The sequence below is a fragment of the Erigeron canadensis genome, chromosome 1 (genome assembly GCF_010389155.1).
Source record: "Erigeron canadensis isolate Cc75 chromosome 1, C_canadensis_v1, whole genome shotgun sequence".
Classification (NCBI taxonomy): Eukaryota; Viridiplantae; Streptophyta; class Magnoliopsida; order Asterales; family Asteraceae; genus Erigeron; species Erigeron canadensis.
Genome location: NC_057761.1, coordinates 39397907 through 39415426, shown reverse-complemented (window position 1 = coordinate 39415426; position 17520 = coordinate 39397907). Strand labels below are relative to the sequence as shown.

General features: G+C 31.0%; 1 protein-coding gene across 1 annotated transcript; it reads left to right on the top strand.

The window, feature by feature from the left end:
- Positions 1–5712: 5712 nt before the first annotated feature.
- Positions 5713–6191, top strand: LOC122604266 (small polypeptide DEVIL 4-like). The gene has a single exon (XM_043777172.1). The coding sequence runs from the start codon at positions 5813–5815 to the stop codon at positions 5945–5947; it is 135 nt and encodes a 44-aa protein (XP_043633107.1). The 5' UTR covers positions 5713–5812; the 3' UTR covers positions 5948–6191.
- The last annotated feature ends 11329 nt before the right edge of the window (positions 6192–17520 follow it).

Below are 17520 nucleotides of genomic sequence, written 5' to 3'. Positions count from 1 at the left end.
TCCAACCTGAGCATAGATAGTTAATTACTAATTTGGAGTGACAGTTGTTAGGTTGATAAAATGAAAATTTGCGATTTAAAAGAAAAGAGTAAACTATGCACAATGTATGCTTGTCACTACGAAACAACCCATCATTGGATCATGATTTCTGAGAAATAACATTGTGACCATACTATAGCACATTTGCTAGCTGGCCTTGAGTGTGTGTTTTGATCTAATAACATGCTTATATCAAGTTAATATCGGGATTAGGATAATAAATTAAGTTAAAAATATGTTGATCATGCTTATAAGTAGAGTAATACACCTGTAGTGAGCTAGTTCATAATTTTAAATGCAGCATTCGTGCGGCACTTCCTTCAAGTCAAATGACTCATTTACTCGTATTTGTTTATTATATATCACAAGTTCACAACTATGACAACTGTTGGTTTAATTTGTTCGGTTTGCTAAATACAGATCTTAGGGTTGTGTTTAAGGTGTATAAATTGTTTGTATATTTTATCATGAAAATCAGATGACGGGCTTTTAATATGGAAGATACAAGTTTTTTTATACACGTTAAATACAGCCCTTAAGGCTCATATTCACTCCTGAGTTCTTATATAGTTATATCGGATTAGGATCCTCTAAAATTAAAACAATTTTCTCAGTAGAGTTAAAAGAATCTTAACCTTTATATTAAAATGAAAAGTCAATATTAAAACTTAATATTTAAATCTTAACCATTTATGTCAATCTAAAAGATAAAGTTGTGAACTTCTAAAAGATAAAAGTTTGTGAACTTCTTCTCTAAAGTTAATGATCCTTAATCAGTTATATCACACTTTGAAACCACCATAACCCATTGAAAAATATCTAATATATGAAATAGTTGAAAAACTCTCTTCTTAATCATTTTGCGTGAATTTTATGATAGTATATATAGAAGGAATGAGTCGTAAATAACCAAAGCTTTTGCGCCCCTTCATTGACATTATTATCACCGCCATCACCTCACACGCTAATAATGCCGGTGTCCCTATCCATCTTGATTGATAATCAAAAATTTTAAATGCAAGTTGGCTACAGTCGATTGAACTTGATGTAAAGGACAAACATCATTTACATTCTCTGAAAATAACCAAATTAATTCATCATCAATATATGTATTTTACGTATTACTATAATATTAATGGCGAGGCTTATGAACAGTGCCACGTGCCACGTGGTGTTGTTCTATTGGTCTCGTTTGTATCCCGTGTTTTTTTAGATTTTGCCATATCGGATTTCGTTAAGGTTATTTTTTGTTCGGTTTTTCTTGGTTTCCTACATAGTTTTTTGCTTTTGTGTTTTCTTTCTATTGGTCCACCTATAACCCGCGTTTCTTTCTTGGTTTCTTTCTATTGATCCAAAAAACTATTTTTCTTTCGGTTTTTGTTGGTTTATTACATAGTTTTTTTGCTTTTGTGTTTTATTTCTATTGGTTCATCGTATACCCCCATCACTATTTAGATTTTGTCATTTGGATCCCGTTTGGGGTTTTTTCTTGGTGTTCATCATAGTTTTTGACTTTTGTGTTCTGAATTAATATATTGGAAACTTTTACACAAAATTTAATTTTTCCTTTGTTATTTCTATTTTCGTTAAGGTTATTTATCTTTTGGTTTTTCTTGGTTTTGCATATATGATCTCTTTTATTGGTTCATCATATACCCCGCATTACTATTTAGATTCTGACATTACGGATCCCATTTTGAGTTTTTTCTTTCGGTTTTTCTTTTTTGGCATGGTTATCAATAGTCACCATGCTTATTAAAACTTGACACGTCGCATCGGCTATAAAGTGACACATCGCACGTTTCCTATAGTTTGGATTTTGCCACATTGCATCCTGTTCGGATTTTGTCACGTCTTTTCTTTTTAGTTTTGTTTTTCCTTTCGGATTTTTTATTACGGGTTACTTCTTTGTTTTTTCACACTTTTTAATTGTCATTCAACCTTATTGTGATACACCCCGTACCACTACTTACATTCTGCTATATCGCATCCACCTGATATCTGAATTAATATATTAATATTTTTGTCATATCACATTCCGTTCAGGTTTCTACTACGGGTTACGTTTTGTTTTCTTGCATATTTTTAAACAAACATATTAATGACAAAATTATTTCTATTAAGCTGTCAAAAATTTACGATATATATACTAAAATAACGAACTGTTTCAATAAAGGAATTGAGACCCCCCAAAATTTTCTAGTTTATATATGAAACGAGAGGTATAAAAATAAAGAATAAAGAAATACGAGTAGGGAAGTGGCAAATGTCGAGTTTGGGAGGGACAACAAATGCATTGGTCACAAGGTGTTCACGTGCATCCCTGACCTTCTTGATCTGTACAAACAGGGCAGCTTTTATTACTTAATTTTATCCTTTTCCATTTTTATATTATATGGAATGTAACCATAATCATACGAGAATAATATATATAGTAATATAGTTCATATATATTTAAACTATACTTCGTGACTAAATTAGTAGACTTTTTTACTTTGTAATTTGAAGTTCATATATTTTAATTGGATAATGATAAATTAATTTAATTGGTGTGTTTAAATATGTGTTTAATTGTAAGATGAATGACATGTGAAAAAATAAGGAGAAAAGATTAGGAAAGAGAATTAGTGGAATCCACATGTCAAATTCTTAAGGTTTTAGACATATCTTTAGATATACTAATTAGGTTAATTAATCATTTTACATCTTAATTATATATAATTCTTTTTGTAGCTTTTTCGTATAACAAAAGCTTATAATAAATGTATTTTTTTATAAAAAAATTGTATTTTTATTTGTTACTATTTGATTAATAGTAACAAATTACTATATCATTAATGGCGAGCCTTATGAACAGTGCCACGTGCCACGTGGCATTGTTCTATTGGTCTCGCCTGTATCCTGCGTTTTTCCCAGATTTTGCAATAACGGATTCCGTTAAGGTTATTTTTTGTTCGGTTTTTCTTGGTTTCTTACATAGTTTTTTTTGCTTTTGTGTTTTCTTTCTATTGGTCCACCTATACCCCGCGTTTTTTCGGATTTTGCTATATCGGATCCCGTTAAGGTTATTTTTCTTTCGGTTTTGTTGGTTTATTACATAGTTTTTTTGCTTTTGTGTTTTCTTTCAATTGGTTCATCGTATACCCCCCATCACTATTTAGATTTTGTCATTTTGGATCCCGTTTAGGGTTTTTTCTTGGTGTTCATCATAGTTTTTTGGCTTTTGTGTTCTGAATTAATATATTGGAAACTTTTACACAAAATTTAATTTTTCCTTTGTTATTTCTATTTTCGTTAAGGTTATTTATCTTTTGGTTTTTCTTGGTTTTTGATACCTTTTTTTGCGTATATGATCTCTTTTATTGGTTTATCATATACCCCGCATCACTATTTAGATTCTGACATTACGGATCCCATTTTGAGTTTTTCTTTCGTTTTTTTTTGGCATGGTTATCAATAGTCACCATGCTTATTAAAACTTGACACGTCGCATCGGCTATAAAGTGACACATCGCACGTTTCCTATAGTTTGGATTTTGCCACATTGCATCCTGTTCGGATTTTGTCACGTCTTTTTCTTTTTTAGTTTTGTTTTTTCTTTTCGGATTTTTTATTATGGGTTACTTCTTTTGTTTTTTTCACACTTTTTAATTGTCATTCAACCTTATTGTGATACACCCCATATCACTACTTGCATTTGCTATATCGCATCCACCTGATATCTGAATTATTATATTAATATTTTTGTCATACACATCCTGTTCAGGTTTCTACTACGGGTTACGTTTTGTTTTCTTGCATACTTTTGAACAAACATATTAATGACAAAATTATTTCTATTAAGCTGTCAAAAATTTACGATATATATACTAAAATAACGAACCGTTTCAACAAAGGAATTGAGACCCTGCAATGCGGGGTCCAAAATTTTCTAGTAAAAATTATTTTGGACAGAGGGGGATTAATGTGTTTCGAGGAATATATACGATCGAGAAACACCAAATGGTGGTGGCCTAAATCCTTGGTTTTGTGACCAAAGCAATTTTTTTTTATCACGCAAGTAATTGATACGAGTAATGTATTTAATTATTAATTACTTCAATGTAATTAGAAAATAATTAAAGAGCAATTTGCGATATGCATGCATATGTGTGGTAACTGAATTCATATTAGTTATTTAGTTCCAACCAACCCATGTGAAATATATACAGCATTTGTAAATTAATTCACACTATCTAGCTACTTATGTGCTTGCTTGCACAATTAACGTATCGGCGAAACGCAATTAAGTTCGAACTCAAATTCTTTTGCCGCGCGCATTATTGTCTAATCAAGAACACAACCCACGTTATTAGCATGTAAAAGATCACATTGATAAAACAATAGCATCTTTAAACGTTTGATGAATATAGCTCTGGTGTTACTTTTATGTATAAATAGTTTGTAGATCGAACATAACGACCTTTTAGTATATGAATTAATTAAAAAGTGCATACCTTGAAAAAGTCCGAGTAGAAAAGTGCATGGCGAGCTAGCGATCGTCAGGGTGGAAAAATATATATTTTGGAAATGTTGGGTTGATTTTTATATAATAAATTAGACGAAACTAGCTAGTAATTTGGACAAATTAAACCACAAGAACCATTCGTGTGATTTACTTTAATTTTAATATGTTATTCTCCCTTAATTAACATGGTTCCGAAAGGGTAAACCCTACTTAACGTTAGTAGTAATAAGTAGAGTAAAATAATACTCGTAATTTGATGAGTTTAATAATTAAGTTAATTACTGGCCTTTTGAGAGTTTAGAGGGTTGTTTACTACTTTTGAGAGTTTGTAAGGGGTTTACTTAAGTAACAAGTGTCTGGTCGCAAAATTCAAATAAACCCCTATTTTGTGGCGCTTGTATTCATGGGAATTTGGCACGGTATTTGGGAACTCACGTGAGGGTTAGTTAAGTTTGACTGGTATTTTGATCTATTTCCTTTGACACATTGCTAATTTTACTGGAATATGTTGTTGGCCATAGCGCTCACTCTTACCAATATTCATTCAAAATCTAAAATCAACAAAATGCAAATACTCTATCCATAATAATCAAACATCTAATTTAATTTGTACAGTTAAAATTAATATGATTATACATATACCATTGTAAACCAATTAGCCATAAAAGAAGCAGCAACCAAGCCAATAAAATTATATACTTGGAGTTACGGAGTATTCCTTATTTTGTACACTACGGGACTTGGTTCTTCTAAGGGCCTTAATTAATGGTTGCAATATATATAGTTCAAAACATATATGTACACATTACAATCACTAAACTAGAATACTTACATACTCGATCCGTATATCACAACGCAAATAAATAATCATAAGCCCATGTAGAACAAAATGGAAGAAGTCATAAAATATGAATTGATGTTACCGTATTAAGGTGATACCCGACCCACTATGTCTGTAGTACGTTGATACTTACACCCACCCTCTTAGAAGATGACTTGTACACCCCCAATATATATATATATAATATATATATATGTGTAACTACATGTATATTATATTATACGTTTAAAATATTCCTAGTTGGCCAACCCCCTATATAAACAAACCCATCCATCATGTTCTACCATAATATTCCAACACAACTACTTCTTTTGCAGAACAACAACAGAGTTTAAAACACTCTTTTCTCCAACATTTTTCAAAGATCCGGTTGTCAGGTTCAAGTTTTATTATCTGTTACATTTCGGTTCCAACAAATAATAAAAATGAAGATGATGATGATGGGAAGCTCCAAGAGAAGAATGACAAGCAAAGGACTTGGAGGAGTCCTAAAAGAACAAAAAGCAAGGCTTTACATTATCAAGAGATGCGTCGTTATGCTTCTTTGTTATCATGATTAATTAATTCATGATATATGTAACCTACTACTATGGTTTGTAAATAGATCCAAATTTACATATATATGTTGCTTGAAAGAGATAGAGCTCAACAATTTTGTAACCCGGCCTATATATGTTGGCCCTAATTCGGATGTTAGATTAGTTCTTTTTTTTTCCCCCGGTGCCAAATGATCGATTTGGGAACTAATCATCTTAATTATTTAATATATTGACATTATTTGATTTATGAAAGAGTACGTGTTAATTGGTGATTCTTTTTACGTTTGTGCATTTTTCATTCTCTCTAGCTAGCTAGCTTTTCTAAATCTATCTTTTTTTCTGATCTAACTTAATTTTCGCTTGTTGCTTCATATAGCATCATTGTTTTCATGTAAAAATTAATTGTTCTTATATGAATATATATCCTTTATTCCACATATGTATTAATTATTAAAAGGTTCGTGTTATATATAAGTTTCTTTTCCACATGCACACATGTCCAGAAAGGAACGTTATTGAGACGCAAGATAATTTGTTTCATTTCATTTGACAGATCCAATAAACCTAAATTCGGTTTTGATTAAGTATATATGCATGGGGAGTCGATCAATTAATAGAGTCTTCAGAAGTAATCGATCCTATTATTATTAATTAGCATTAAGTGAGGTGATCGAAGAGATATTGTATAGTCCTACTTAATAATTAAGACTGTCTCATCAACTCGATCTATGTAGTCTCCCCGGCCCAATCTACTGTGATATATATAGTAGAAACCTTTTAGCTATATATATATATATATATATGGTTTCATAATATCAATCTTACTTTCTAATTAAATGTATATTACCATTATTGGTTTCTAGATCAAATATATAGTTCTATGAAGTAATCAGTTTTGCTATGACTCTATGATGTATAAAAGCAAGGGATGATATCTAGGAGTATATATATAAATATATCATATAGCTAGAAAGCTAGCCTGATGTTAAGAGGACTAAATATGATTAGTCATAAACCATGTTATGATATGGATAATGATTTAAAGTGACGTGGTCTAGTTGGTGCCACCTTTAATTTATACACTATATATTGGTCAAACCAAAATACTACTGTATTATTCACTACTTTCTGGATATCAATAATGTGTAAAATAATTTCATATATATTTTAACTATAATAACAAAAATTTATATACTACAAACGTCGTTGTATATGATAAAGGAATTGTCTAATATGTACCTAAAGGCACACACATAGAGTGCGATTAATTCATCAAATGTACGAGCTCAATAACGTTTGTTCTAAGTAACCTACTCTATATAGTTTTGTGAATCTTCAAAAAAGTTTGTATAATTGTATGTGTAAATAGAGAAAAAAGAATCATATTTTGAAAAGTTGTACATGGTATTCAATTCACTAGTGTTGCAAATTTAATTAGAAGTGAAATAAGATAGAAAATACTCGAATTTTACTTGTATAAATTCTAAAATCCATTCTCTTTTGTTTGTTTGTCTGTATGTGTGAGTGTCTAGCTATACGTTGTTGTGGTAATTTGATTTTGTTGTCTTCAACCAACTAGCCAAGAAATCTGAGTTGTTTCCGACCAAACTAACAAATTAAGTTAATTAATCCACCAATAATTGAACATAATGCATCCAAACAGGACTTTAATTAATCTTAATTTCATATTTGGTGGTCAAAAGCTAGATAACTGATCGATGGTTTGCATGGCTATTGCGGCATTATTGTCCTCCAACCGGCATACCACGTGTACTGGGCTACGGTCGAATATTAAGATTTGACTTGCCATGCATTTTGGAATCATTTTGAGTCATTTTATTTATCGATTTATCTTTTAAAAAGTCAATGTACTATTTGAATTGGCCATATATTTTAAAAGAATTAACAAACTTTGATTTTATGATCGATGAACGTTAACGGGATGGAGATCATTTAAAGTTATTTTTAATTTTATAAATAAAATTGAGCACATTTTGATCTTTAGATTAAACTTAAGGGTCTAGATTCAAATATGATTTTTGAATTTTGACATTTAATTTTAATACAATAGTCAAAATATTAACTTTACCAATAAAGTTGAATTTTAATTTTAGAGAATCTCTTTCCATGTTAACATCATGAAACCAAGACTTAAACAAGACTCTGTAGTTTAGTCAAATGGTATTGATTTTTTTTTTCTTTTTAATCTATTTTTAATTTTTAGCATTTCAAACCAAACATTTTATATTGCCATGAAAGACTCCAATACAAAGGATATCTTAATTAAGAAAGTAATACTAGTTTGTATTTTATAACTATATATGAGAAATGTTTATTTGACAACTAAAATTTCTGTGAAAACTAGAAAACTGATCAAAACACTATGTAATCTGAACATAACACAATGTGTTTTTGATAGCCTGTGAAAAGTCAGAAACTGGTCACACTATGATTTGAAACTTAACACAATGCGTTTTAGGAAACACAATGTGTTAAGTTTCAAATCACAATGTGTTTGACAAATTTTCCGATTTTCACATAAATTTTAATTTTCAAATGATCACAACCCTTATAAGTATATACTAAAACCGGCCAGATTTTACTCATTAAGTTGTGTGTTCAAACTTCTTGGAGTAACACACATTCAAGGTTTCTTTCATGGGTATGCTACTCTGCAATTTCCGGATATAAATAAAAACTAGCATTTATTTAGTCCCTGGTAGTTTTGTTTGAAATATGTCATTCCAAAAAAATAAAGTATTCAGACCACAAATGCATCATAGGCTTCGAAACTTCTATATTTACTCATTTTGGCCACAAAATTAGTAACTCATACTAAGACTTTACCAATCTAGATATGCATCAGATTTATGATTATCACTATTAAAGTGCTTGATAAAAAAAATAAAATAAGTAACTGCTCAGTGCCGTCTTCTGCGGGTTTTGAGTCCCAATACCTCGACGGTGTATGGGGGAGGTTAAGATGTAGGCAGACCTTACCTCTACCTAAGTAGAGAGGCTGCTTCCAGTTTCTACCTAAATGGTAGAAAATGCCCTCCAACCTTTGCATGGGATGAGGATCAAACCCATAACCTCTGTCTCCAGAGACAAGGGTTTTTACCATTGATCCAACCATGCTGCTTATTAAAGTACTTGATCAAACAACCATATGAAAAACGACTATATATATATTTTGTTGATCAACCAATATAGTATTAATTGAATTGATTAGATGAGTCAACAATTGGTGACTTTTAGCTAGTCAAACAATAATTAAATGAACTTCACTATCTCGCTTGACAGCAAGCATATCTCAACAACTAAGGTATTCCATAATATATGGTTACAAGAAGAATGATATCAAGAACAAAATCTCAACTAGTAATGCAACGAGTAACTCACTAACTCCAAAAGGTTTCAATTTGTCCCGTTGGTTAATTAGTCCCAAGTCGATCAATGATCGATCAAAACCTATCATAAATATTTATATATGAAGTTAATGAATACACAATGACAAATTGGTTTAGACGATATATTTTTCTATACCTTGTCTGATTAAAGAGATCGAACCGTGATTAAGAACTTTTAGAACATTTGGTTTACTTTAAATTAGTCAACCAAACAATATATTACTATTTGAATTGATATGATTTATTCAACACATGGAGAACTTAATTTAGCCAGTCAAGTAATATATTAATTGATTTTATCTATCAGTGTTGTCTAGCTTGACAAGAATATCTCTACAATATCAGCCACTTAGGTATTACCATATGCATATTCGCTCATTGCAATGATATCAAGAAAACAATCTCGAATGAATTAATAATAAAATGAATACGTACGTAACCACAAATGGTTAACACTTAATTAATTTTCTCATATATTAAATCAGCAAATCATTAGCTTGATATTGGAGGTCTCTATAACATGGTGATGGTCTCTAGAATCTGCCATGAATATCGAAAGTTTGAACTAGAATAATATGAATTATGTGATGTTAAGATAATAAACAGTCGGTATCTATATATACAAGTGGTGCCTTAATTACATAAAGAACACAATTAGTAGTAGTTAAATGGTTTAGTTAGTAATATCTCAATCTTGCATATGTTAAGAAAATGACTCTTAACAATATTCTTAATTTGTTATATGATGATGTAGAACTTCTTTCTTCATGTTTTCATGAGGATATTTAGTAGGGGCAAAATTATTTTAGATTGTGGTTGTGATTTGTGAGATTAATTATATGACAACTTATGACTATTTAATCAATCAAGCAATAAACCACTAGTTGAATTGTGGATTTAATTTAAAAATTGATGGACTTTAGATAGTCAAGAATTAAAATATATTAACTTATACGTAAACACACTAATCATGACAAGAAATCTCAATTATGCCAACAACTTAAGTATCTCATATTAGTTCACAAGTGATCGATAGTGTCAACAACATAATCCTAACCTAATAATTATAGGGTAAGATCGAAAAGTGTCAATTCTCTCCCATTTCATTTGTTAAATCCCAAGTCAACTTGTAAGTTTAACTAACAATTTATATCCTAATTATGGTTCATTCAATAGCCTAATAATATATTCATAAATAGTGTTGATCAATTTGTTCTTTTTGCACTACAACAAATCTGTCTTTTATATGCATTTTATTCTAATATGACACTTATATGCCTTTTTTTCTTTTCACTTCTACACACTGTCAGATATGAGTAAAAATTTTCTTAATTTGTTTATTTATATCAAGGAACGGAAAAAAAATGTGTGTAGATCGATTTTTCTGCACCTAGCTAGGTTACATAAGAAATTTAAGAATGAATTAATTGTTCAACTTTTATTTATACGATTAAAAATGTATACAAATATAAGATTTTAAGAACATACAAATATAATATTTGTTATATATATGTTCTAGCTCGGATTGTGTATTTTGTTGTATTTATTAGTTTTTTTACTTGCATTATTGTAATAAAATTTTAGATATGCTAAAAAAATAAGTCCAATTTGTTTTTTTGAACATTGAAAATTTTTTTTAGATTGTATGCAATTCTTGATGCAAACAATTTTTCTATACAATAAGGGAGTTGATCCTTCTACAACAAAAATTCTCCATCCACAACAAATTTTTTTTGGTTTGACTATTATACCCTTTTAATAATTTACAATTCTTACCCTTTGATTTTACTCATCTTTCCTTACCAAAAACAATCTGTATTATCTTTGCTTTGTAGCATGATTCTAATACATTGCACATCAATACATATTTGACTAAAAATCGACACATATCTGATTTCAAAACTTAATATACGGACAATATGCAAAATAATCTTTCCTTGTACATTTGCAATTCACAACTAAAAACAAAATTATTTCTAACTTCAATAGTTCAACAAAGGCATAAAAAACAAATTTAAAAAAAACCCAAAATTGTAGTTATAAATGAACAATCCCATTTTACTACATAACAAAATAATGACAAGAAAGTCTTCTTTCAACAGCTAGATACCATGTCTAAAAATACCATTGTTGTTAGACAAATTTTAGTTAATTACCTCATAGCCATCTTACTCCAACGGGGTAAAATTAAACGAGAAATCTAAAAATACACAATTCATTAATTAGTTATTTCCATAATGCGTGTAACCAAAATCCTCGGTCACTTCATTGTTTGTTTGGATAGAACTTGCAGAATTGTGTGCTTGCGATGACTCGACATACTCAAATCTCGAAGGATCTCTTGCCGTAGAAGTTGTTCCTCTCTTTTTTTTGCTTTAGGCGGTCTTCCTTTTGGTCGTCTAATCATTTGGCTCAAAGCATGTATCAGATTCATTAACAAAGTTACTAATCATTGAAATAGCAAATTCTTTCTTATTTAAAGCCCACGCTTGGTACTTTGAATGAAACTCTTTGAGCAACTTAACTATTGTATCATCACTTTTGTCATCATCTTTCCAATTCAAAGATAAGGAATCTAACCTCCATTGTGGATGAATATGATCCAATGAAAGGGTCAATTTATGTCTAATGTAGTATTGTATCTTATGAGCACATGGAAGATCCATAGTTGCTGTAAAAGTACCCGTGCAAGAAGATGTAGGACCTAAAAAAACAAAAAGAAATAGTTGGTCAAAGTAGATTTTCAATACATAACAATGTTGAAATAAAGATTACGTACCATCTTTTATTTTCTTATATTGCTCATAAATTTCTTTCAATGCGAAGTGAGAAACATGATACAAAAGCTCTCTAAAAATGGGTATGTTGCAATCATGCAGAACTTTGATTTTCTCACTTGCGAGTGTCACTTTGATCTTGTTAAACTCATGCTCAACCGCAAGACAAATCTTATCTTTCACTTCTTGGAAATCAGCAGTAGAAACTTGTAAATATTTTTTTAATTTGGCATGAGCGTCTTCAACTCTTGATGATGTACGAGTGCCAAAATGCAAATACTTTTCAGTCCAAACGTTAACGAATTTTTCTTTCCAAGGCAACCATACCTTTTTAATGTACTCAATTGGACCTTTGATATTGTTATAAAACAATTCGAACTCAGCCCATTTGTACTCAAAGATAGCTTCTGTTGTTGAATAGATCACATTTTGCCAACTTACCATGAAGTTATCAAAGTCTTCATCACAAATAAAATATTTCTTGCAATTTGCCAAAACATTCTTTTCAATATGCCAAACACACAAAAGATTTGTTGCGGCTGGAAGTACATTCTTTATGTCATTCATTAAGGCCAATTCCCTGTCCGTCATAATCACAGATGGTAGATTATCCTCTCCAAGAATCTTCTTAAATGCATTAAGTGCCCAAACATAATTTTCTTCATCCTCTTTTTCCAAAAATGCAAATCCAAAATAAAAGGTGGTGTTGAAGCATGAGACACCGATGATATCAAGTAACGGCATTTTATACTTATTGGTTTTGTAGGTGCAATATATCACAAAAGTACTGGAGAAATGTTTGGCCAATTTAATTGGCAAAGGGTGTGTAATGAACAGGCGAGTTATTCGACCATTTGGATCCTGTACAATATCGTATGGAAAACCAGCCTCTGTACAATATCATTTGGATCCTGTACAATATCTCTACGAATCCTTTTCTTTAAGTTGTATATTGTTCTTGAATTTGCTGGCAAACCCGGGCTTTCTTGACGTAACGATGAAAGAATTTGTCTAGGTGGTATTCCAAACATCGTCATTTCCTTGACAGATTTTACTTTATTCGGTGATAATCGATGAAATAATGGACGCCCAGACATGTCCGTTGATGGTTCATGGTTATGTGTCAAGTCTTTCACTATAAACCCCCAAGCACCATCCGCTCTTTTTGCCAACAATTTGGAAAGGACAATTAATCAAACGAGTCGAGGTTCTCTTTTCTCTATTACTTTCAACAGGTTTTTTATAGGATCCTCCTCGGTCACATTGCAAATTGACATGCTTTTCTTTTCTTGAATCACGAATAGATAGTCCATATCCTTTAGTATAATAAAATGATTGAACACTTCGTACTAAATCATCAGATGTTTCAAATTGGGAGGTTGCTAGATAAGCTTTTTCACTTTCAATAACTGAATTTTCTAAATGAACTGAGCTCTGTTTTGATCAAATAAAATGTATAACAAATTAAATATGTAAGAAACATGATCCTACTCACATATACACTATAAAATTGCTAAATGGACCGAATAACATGTGTTGGGTTATTCACCTAATATAAATCTAATCTAAATATTTATATATGAATAAACAATCATGATAATTAACCAAACATATATCCTCCAAAGTGTGAACTTATATAACAACAATCACCACATCATGTAACAAACCAAAACTCAAAATACACTCATGGGCTTAAAAGGTATTTAAACAATGATCGAAACCACATATGGTGATACAAACCAAAATAAATGAAACATTGTTGGAGTAAAATACTATACATTTACTGAATACAGAAATATTATAAATTTTAGAGTTTTTTTTATAAGTTTAATCAAATACCTGTGACTCCATAGCTGATTTGATTAGGACAGTGGTTGGCTTGTAAAAGATAAAAGTGATTAAGAGTGATTGATCTTGACAACGATTGGAATGACAATGGGAGAAAGAGTAGTTGTAGTGAATAATTAGGGTATATACAGAAGAAGAAAAATAAGAATGAAAAAAAAAAAAAACTCGTACAGAGTAAATGGATTGTTTTTGTTAAGGACAGATGAGTAATTAAATGGTAAAAGATGTAAATTATTAAAAGGGTATAATAGTCAAACCAAAAAAAATTGTTGTAGATGGAAAATTTTTGTTGTATCAGCTCCCATACAATAAAGGGGGTCTATTTTACAAAATGGAGGTGTGACTGTGGACTAGTGTGGAGTGTGGACGTGTGGTATACTCAACATCCTGACTTTAGGGCATTAGGCTTTAGGCCCATTATGTAAATTTATCTAGACTCTAGCCCATGTAATTCTTGTCCCTCGATAAAAGCTAGAGTCCTTGCGACTTGCGAGTTGCAACTTGATCTTCCCGTTTAACTTGTTCCGTCCAATTACACAATTTTAATTTTAAAAAGATGCATATCAATGCTCTAGTTTAATTAATTTTATCTGTAAATTTTGTTTAAAAGTGTAATTCATACTTCTTAAGTTCTTAAGATAAAGATATGTTTGTCAAAAAACCAATTTTTGGTTTAACAATCACCAATCAAATGGTGACACCTAACATACTTGGCCAAAACAAAACCAAATTTAACCAAAAAGTAAAAGGTGATGAATCTAACAAACCAGTAAAGAAAAAGCAAAGCAAAGGGCTAACGAGAGCGATTGGTACCACAAACCAAAAAGAACCAAAATAAAGGGGTAAGAAACCACACCTTTTCCAATAAAAAAGAACCAATAACATCTTTCACCCTTTTCATTGCGACAAATACTATTTTCATTTTAATGCATATGATCACCAATTCAGGTATTGTGTACGTTTGTCCGGTTGATATTTAATATCAAATATATAAAATCATTGTTCTATACAGTAAGATAAAAGAAAAAAAAAAAATAAAATTGCCGCCCTAACTTGAATCATTTCTTACGTTTGCTTTAGCATTTGGTTTTAGTCATTAGTTATAGTGTACTTCTCATATAAGCATTATCCATACCGGTTTTAACAACATAGATTTTATAACAAAATAAGAAATGACAACCATTAGGGTTTAGTCTATTGACAAGAACTTGTATCTCTCGGAGGTCATAAGTTATATTGACAAGAACTTGTATCTCCCAGAGGTCATAAGTTATATCTTTGTCGTAAAACTCTCAACTGACAACATTATTCGCCCGTTATGACTCTTCTTGCAAAAAAAAGTGGACTCACTCAAGCTCATAAGAGACAAAGCCCCCCATTTTTTTAGTCATTAAGTGTTGAGTGTATTATGTGACTGAATGTATATATAATGTTTGTATACATTAAGTAGAATACAGGTAATTGACGGTTATTTTTGTTTATTAAGTAAAAAAAAAAAACAACATGAAATTGACTAAATATATTAAGCTCTTAATTATTATGTCTATTAAGTAAAAAATAAACGGACCAAAAATAAATAAATGAATGAATAAAGATGGCATAATAAAATGTCTTAAAAAGATGGAGAAAATACACAATAGGATGGGAAAGGAGACAATATTTGTCATAGATTGGTAGATACAAGACAATGTATTTGCTTTTTGTTAAAGTTCGATGGGACACGAGTGTGGTAAAATTATTGAAACCAATTGCGTTTTAAAAATCTATGTTGCCCATTTTTAATTTTATTTTTCTTTCTTTTTTTAAGATCTTTCAATTCTACTTCGGAGCCTCAGAGGTGGTCCTACTCGGCTACTCCTGACTCCTGAGTCCGCACTCCGCACTCAAACGAGGTTATATGTTTTGGGTTGGGCTGCTTGGGATAACTTCATATTTAACAAACCATATTAGGGCATTAGGCTACTTCGATCATTATACATTGGGCTACTTGTGGGTCATTCAAATTTACCTGTCTATTTGTATAGTGCGAGAGCTAAAAGTTCTGTTTGCGAATTGCGATTAACAAGGCAAAGCTGCAAAAGTATTGAAAATAAAAGATGACTACGGTATTATTATCTTTTTTTAGAAAGATTAGTATACACAAATTCATACAAAATGTATATACATTAGTGCATATATATTAACAATTTTTCAATCATGAGTGATGAGACCACCGGTCATCGCATTTATATATCACTAGAAATAACGGTGAAAAAATCCAGACCAAAAACCAAAAAAGCCCAAAAACGTTCGATCACAAAAGAGTGAAATACCAATGGTAACTACTATGTAATATATTTTATAAATTATATCATTTAATTATCATACCTATTAGTCTGTTACCTATACTTAGTTTGAGTGCGAAAGACAAATCAAATAATCAATACATGACGAATTTTATAAGTAACATCTCAAATTCAACACTTATAAAGATAAAAACTTTTTAAAGTAAATCAATGGTATGTTTTGAAATTTTTTACCAACCATCAATAGATGGATTGGTATAATGATATATGATGGAGCCTGAGACTACGTGATCTTGTGTTTAAATCCTAGTAAAAAGAAAATCCTCACAAGAATAGAGACGGGTTAGCGGCCCATATTTGCCGCTCAAGAAAAGAATTGTTTGCAACTAATTATATGATTAATATCTAATTTGGTACGATAGACTAGTTTTAAATAGAATTGAATATATAAAATGATAAATGAAAAACTGAAATAACAAAAACCAAAACAAAAGTTGAACCAACCAAAAACCCATGGGCCTTGGCGTTTGCATTTCAAAAACTGAACTTTTCAATTCAGTTATCAATAATTAGTGAAAAACAGAACTAAAACAGTCCATATTCCCCTCTAACTAGAATCAAGGCATGAGAGTAAAAATGTCATCCTCCACACTAGCCGTACCCATCCAAACCGGTTTGGACCGACCTGGTTCGACCAAAACCGAAATCGAGTTTGGTTAAAACCGATTTTGACCAAATTGGTTCGGTTTCTAAGCCAAACCGGTGGTTCGAAACCGGTTCAGGATTTCCATGGTCAAATCGGTTTCAATACCGGTTTCACCAAACCGGTTTGAGAAATCGGTTTCATACCTATTCGGTCCGAGATACCGTTTTCACTTAATTTCAAGTGTTTTTTTTAAATAACTTGGAGTTTTTTGTGTTAATTCACTAGATATTATCATTTGGAAGGTATCTTGGGTCCTAGTCTTGAGTCATTAGCAATCACGTGACCGAAAAACGATTTACGTAGTTAAAACTAACAGGCTCCGTTTTCAAATCGGTTTGGACCCGAACCGGTCCCAAACCGACCCTATCGGTTCGAAATGGGTTGGGTTTTCAAGCCTCCAAATCGGTTCCAAACCGGTTCGGGTTTGACCTCAAATCGATTTGGGTCAACACCCCTCCAAATCGACTCGGCTAGATTTATAAAAAAAAATTGAATAATAATGAACAAGCAGATTTTTTGTTCATTACTTTACTGTTTTTTTTTTTTTTTTTTTTTTTTTTTCTCGGCC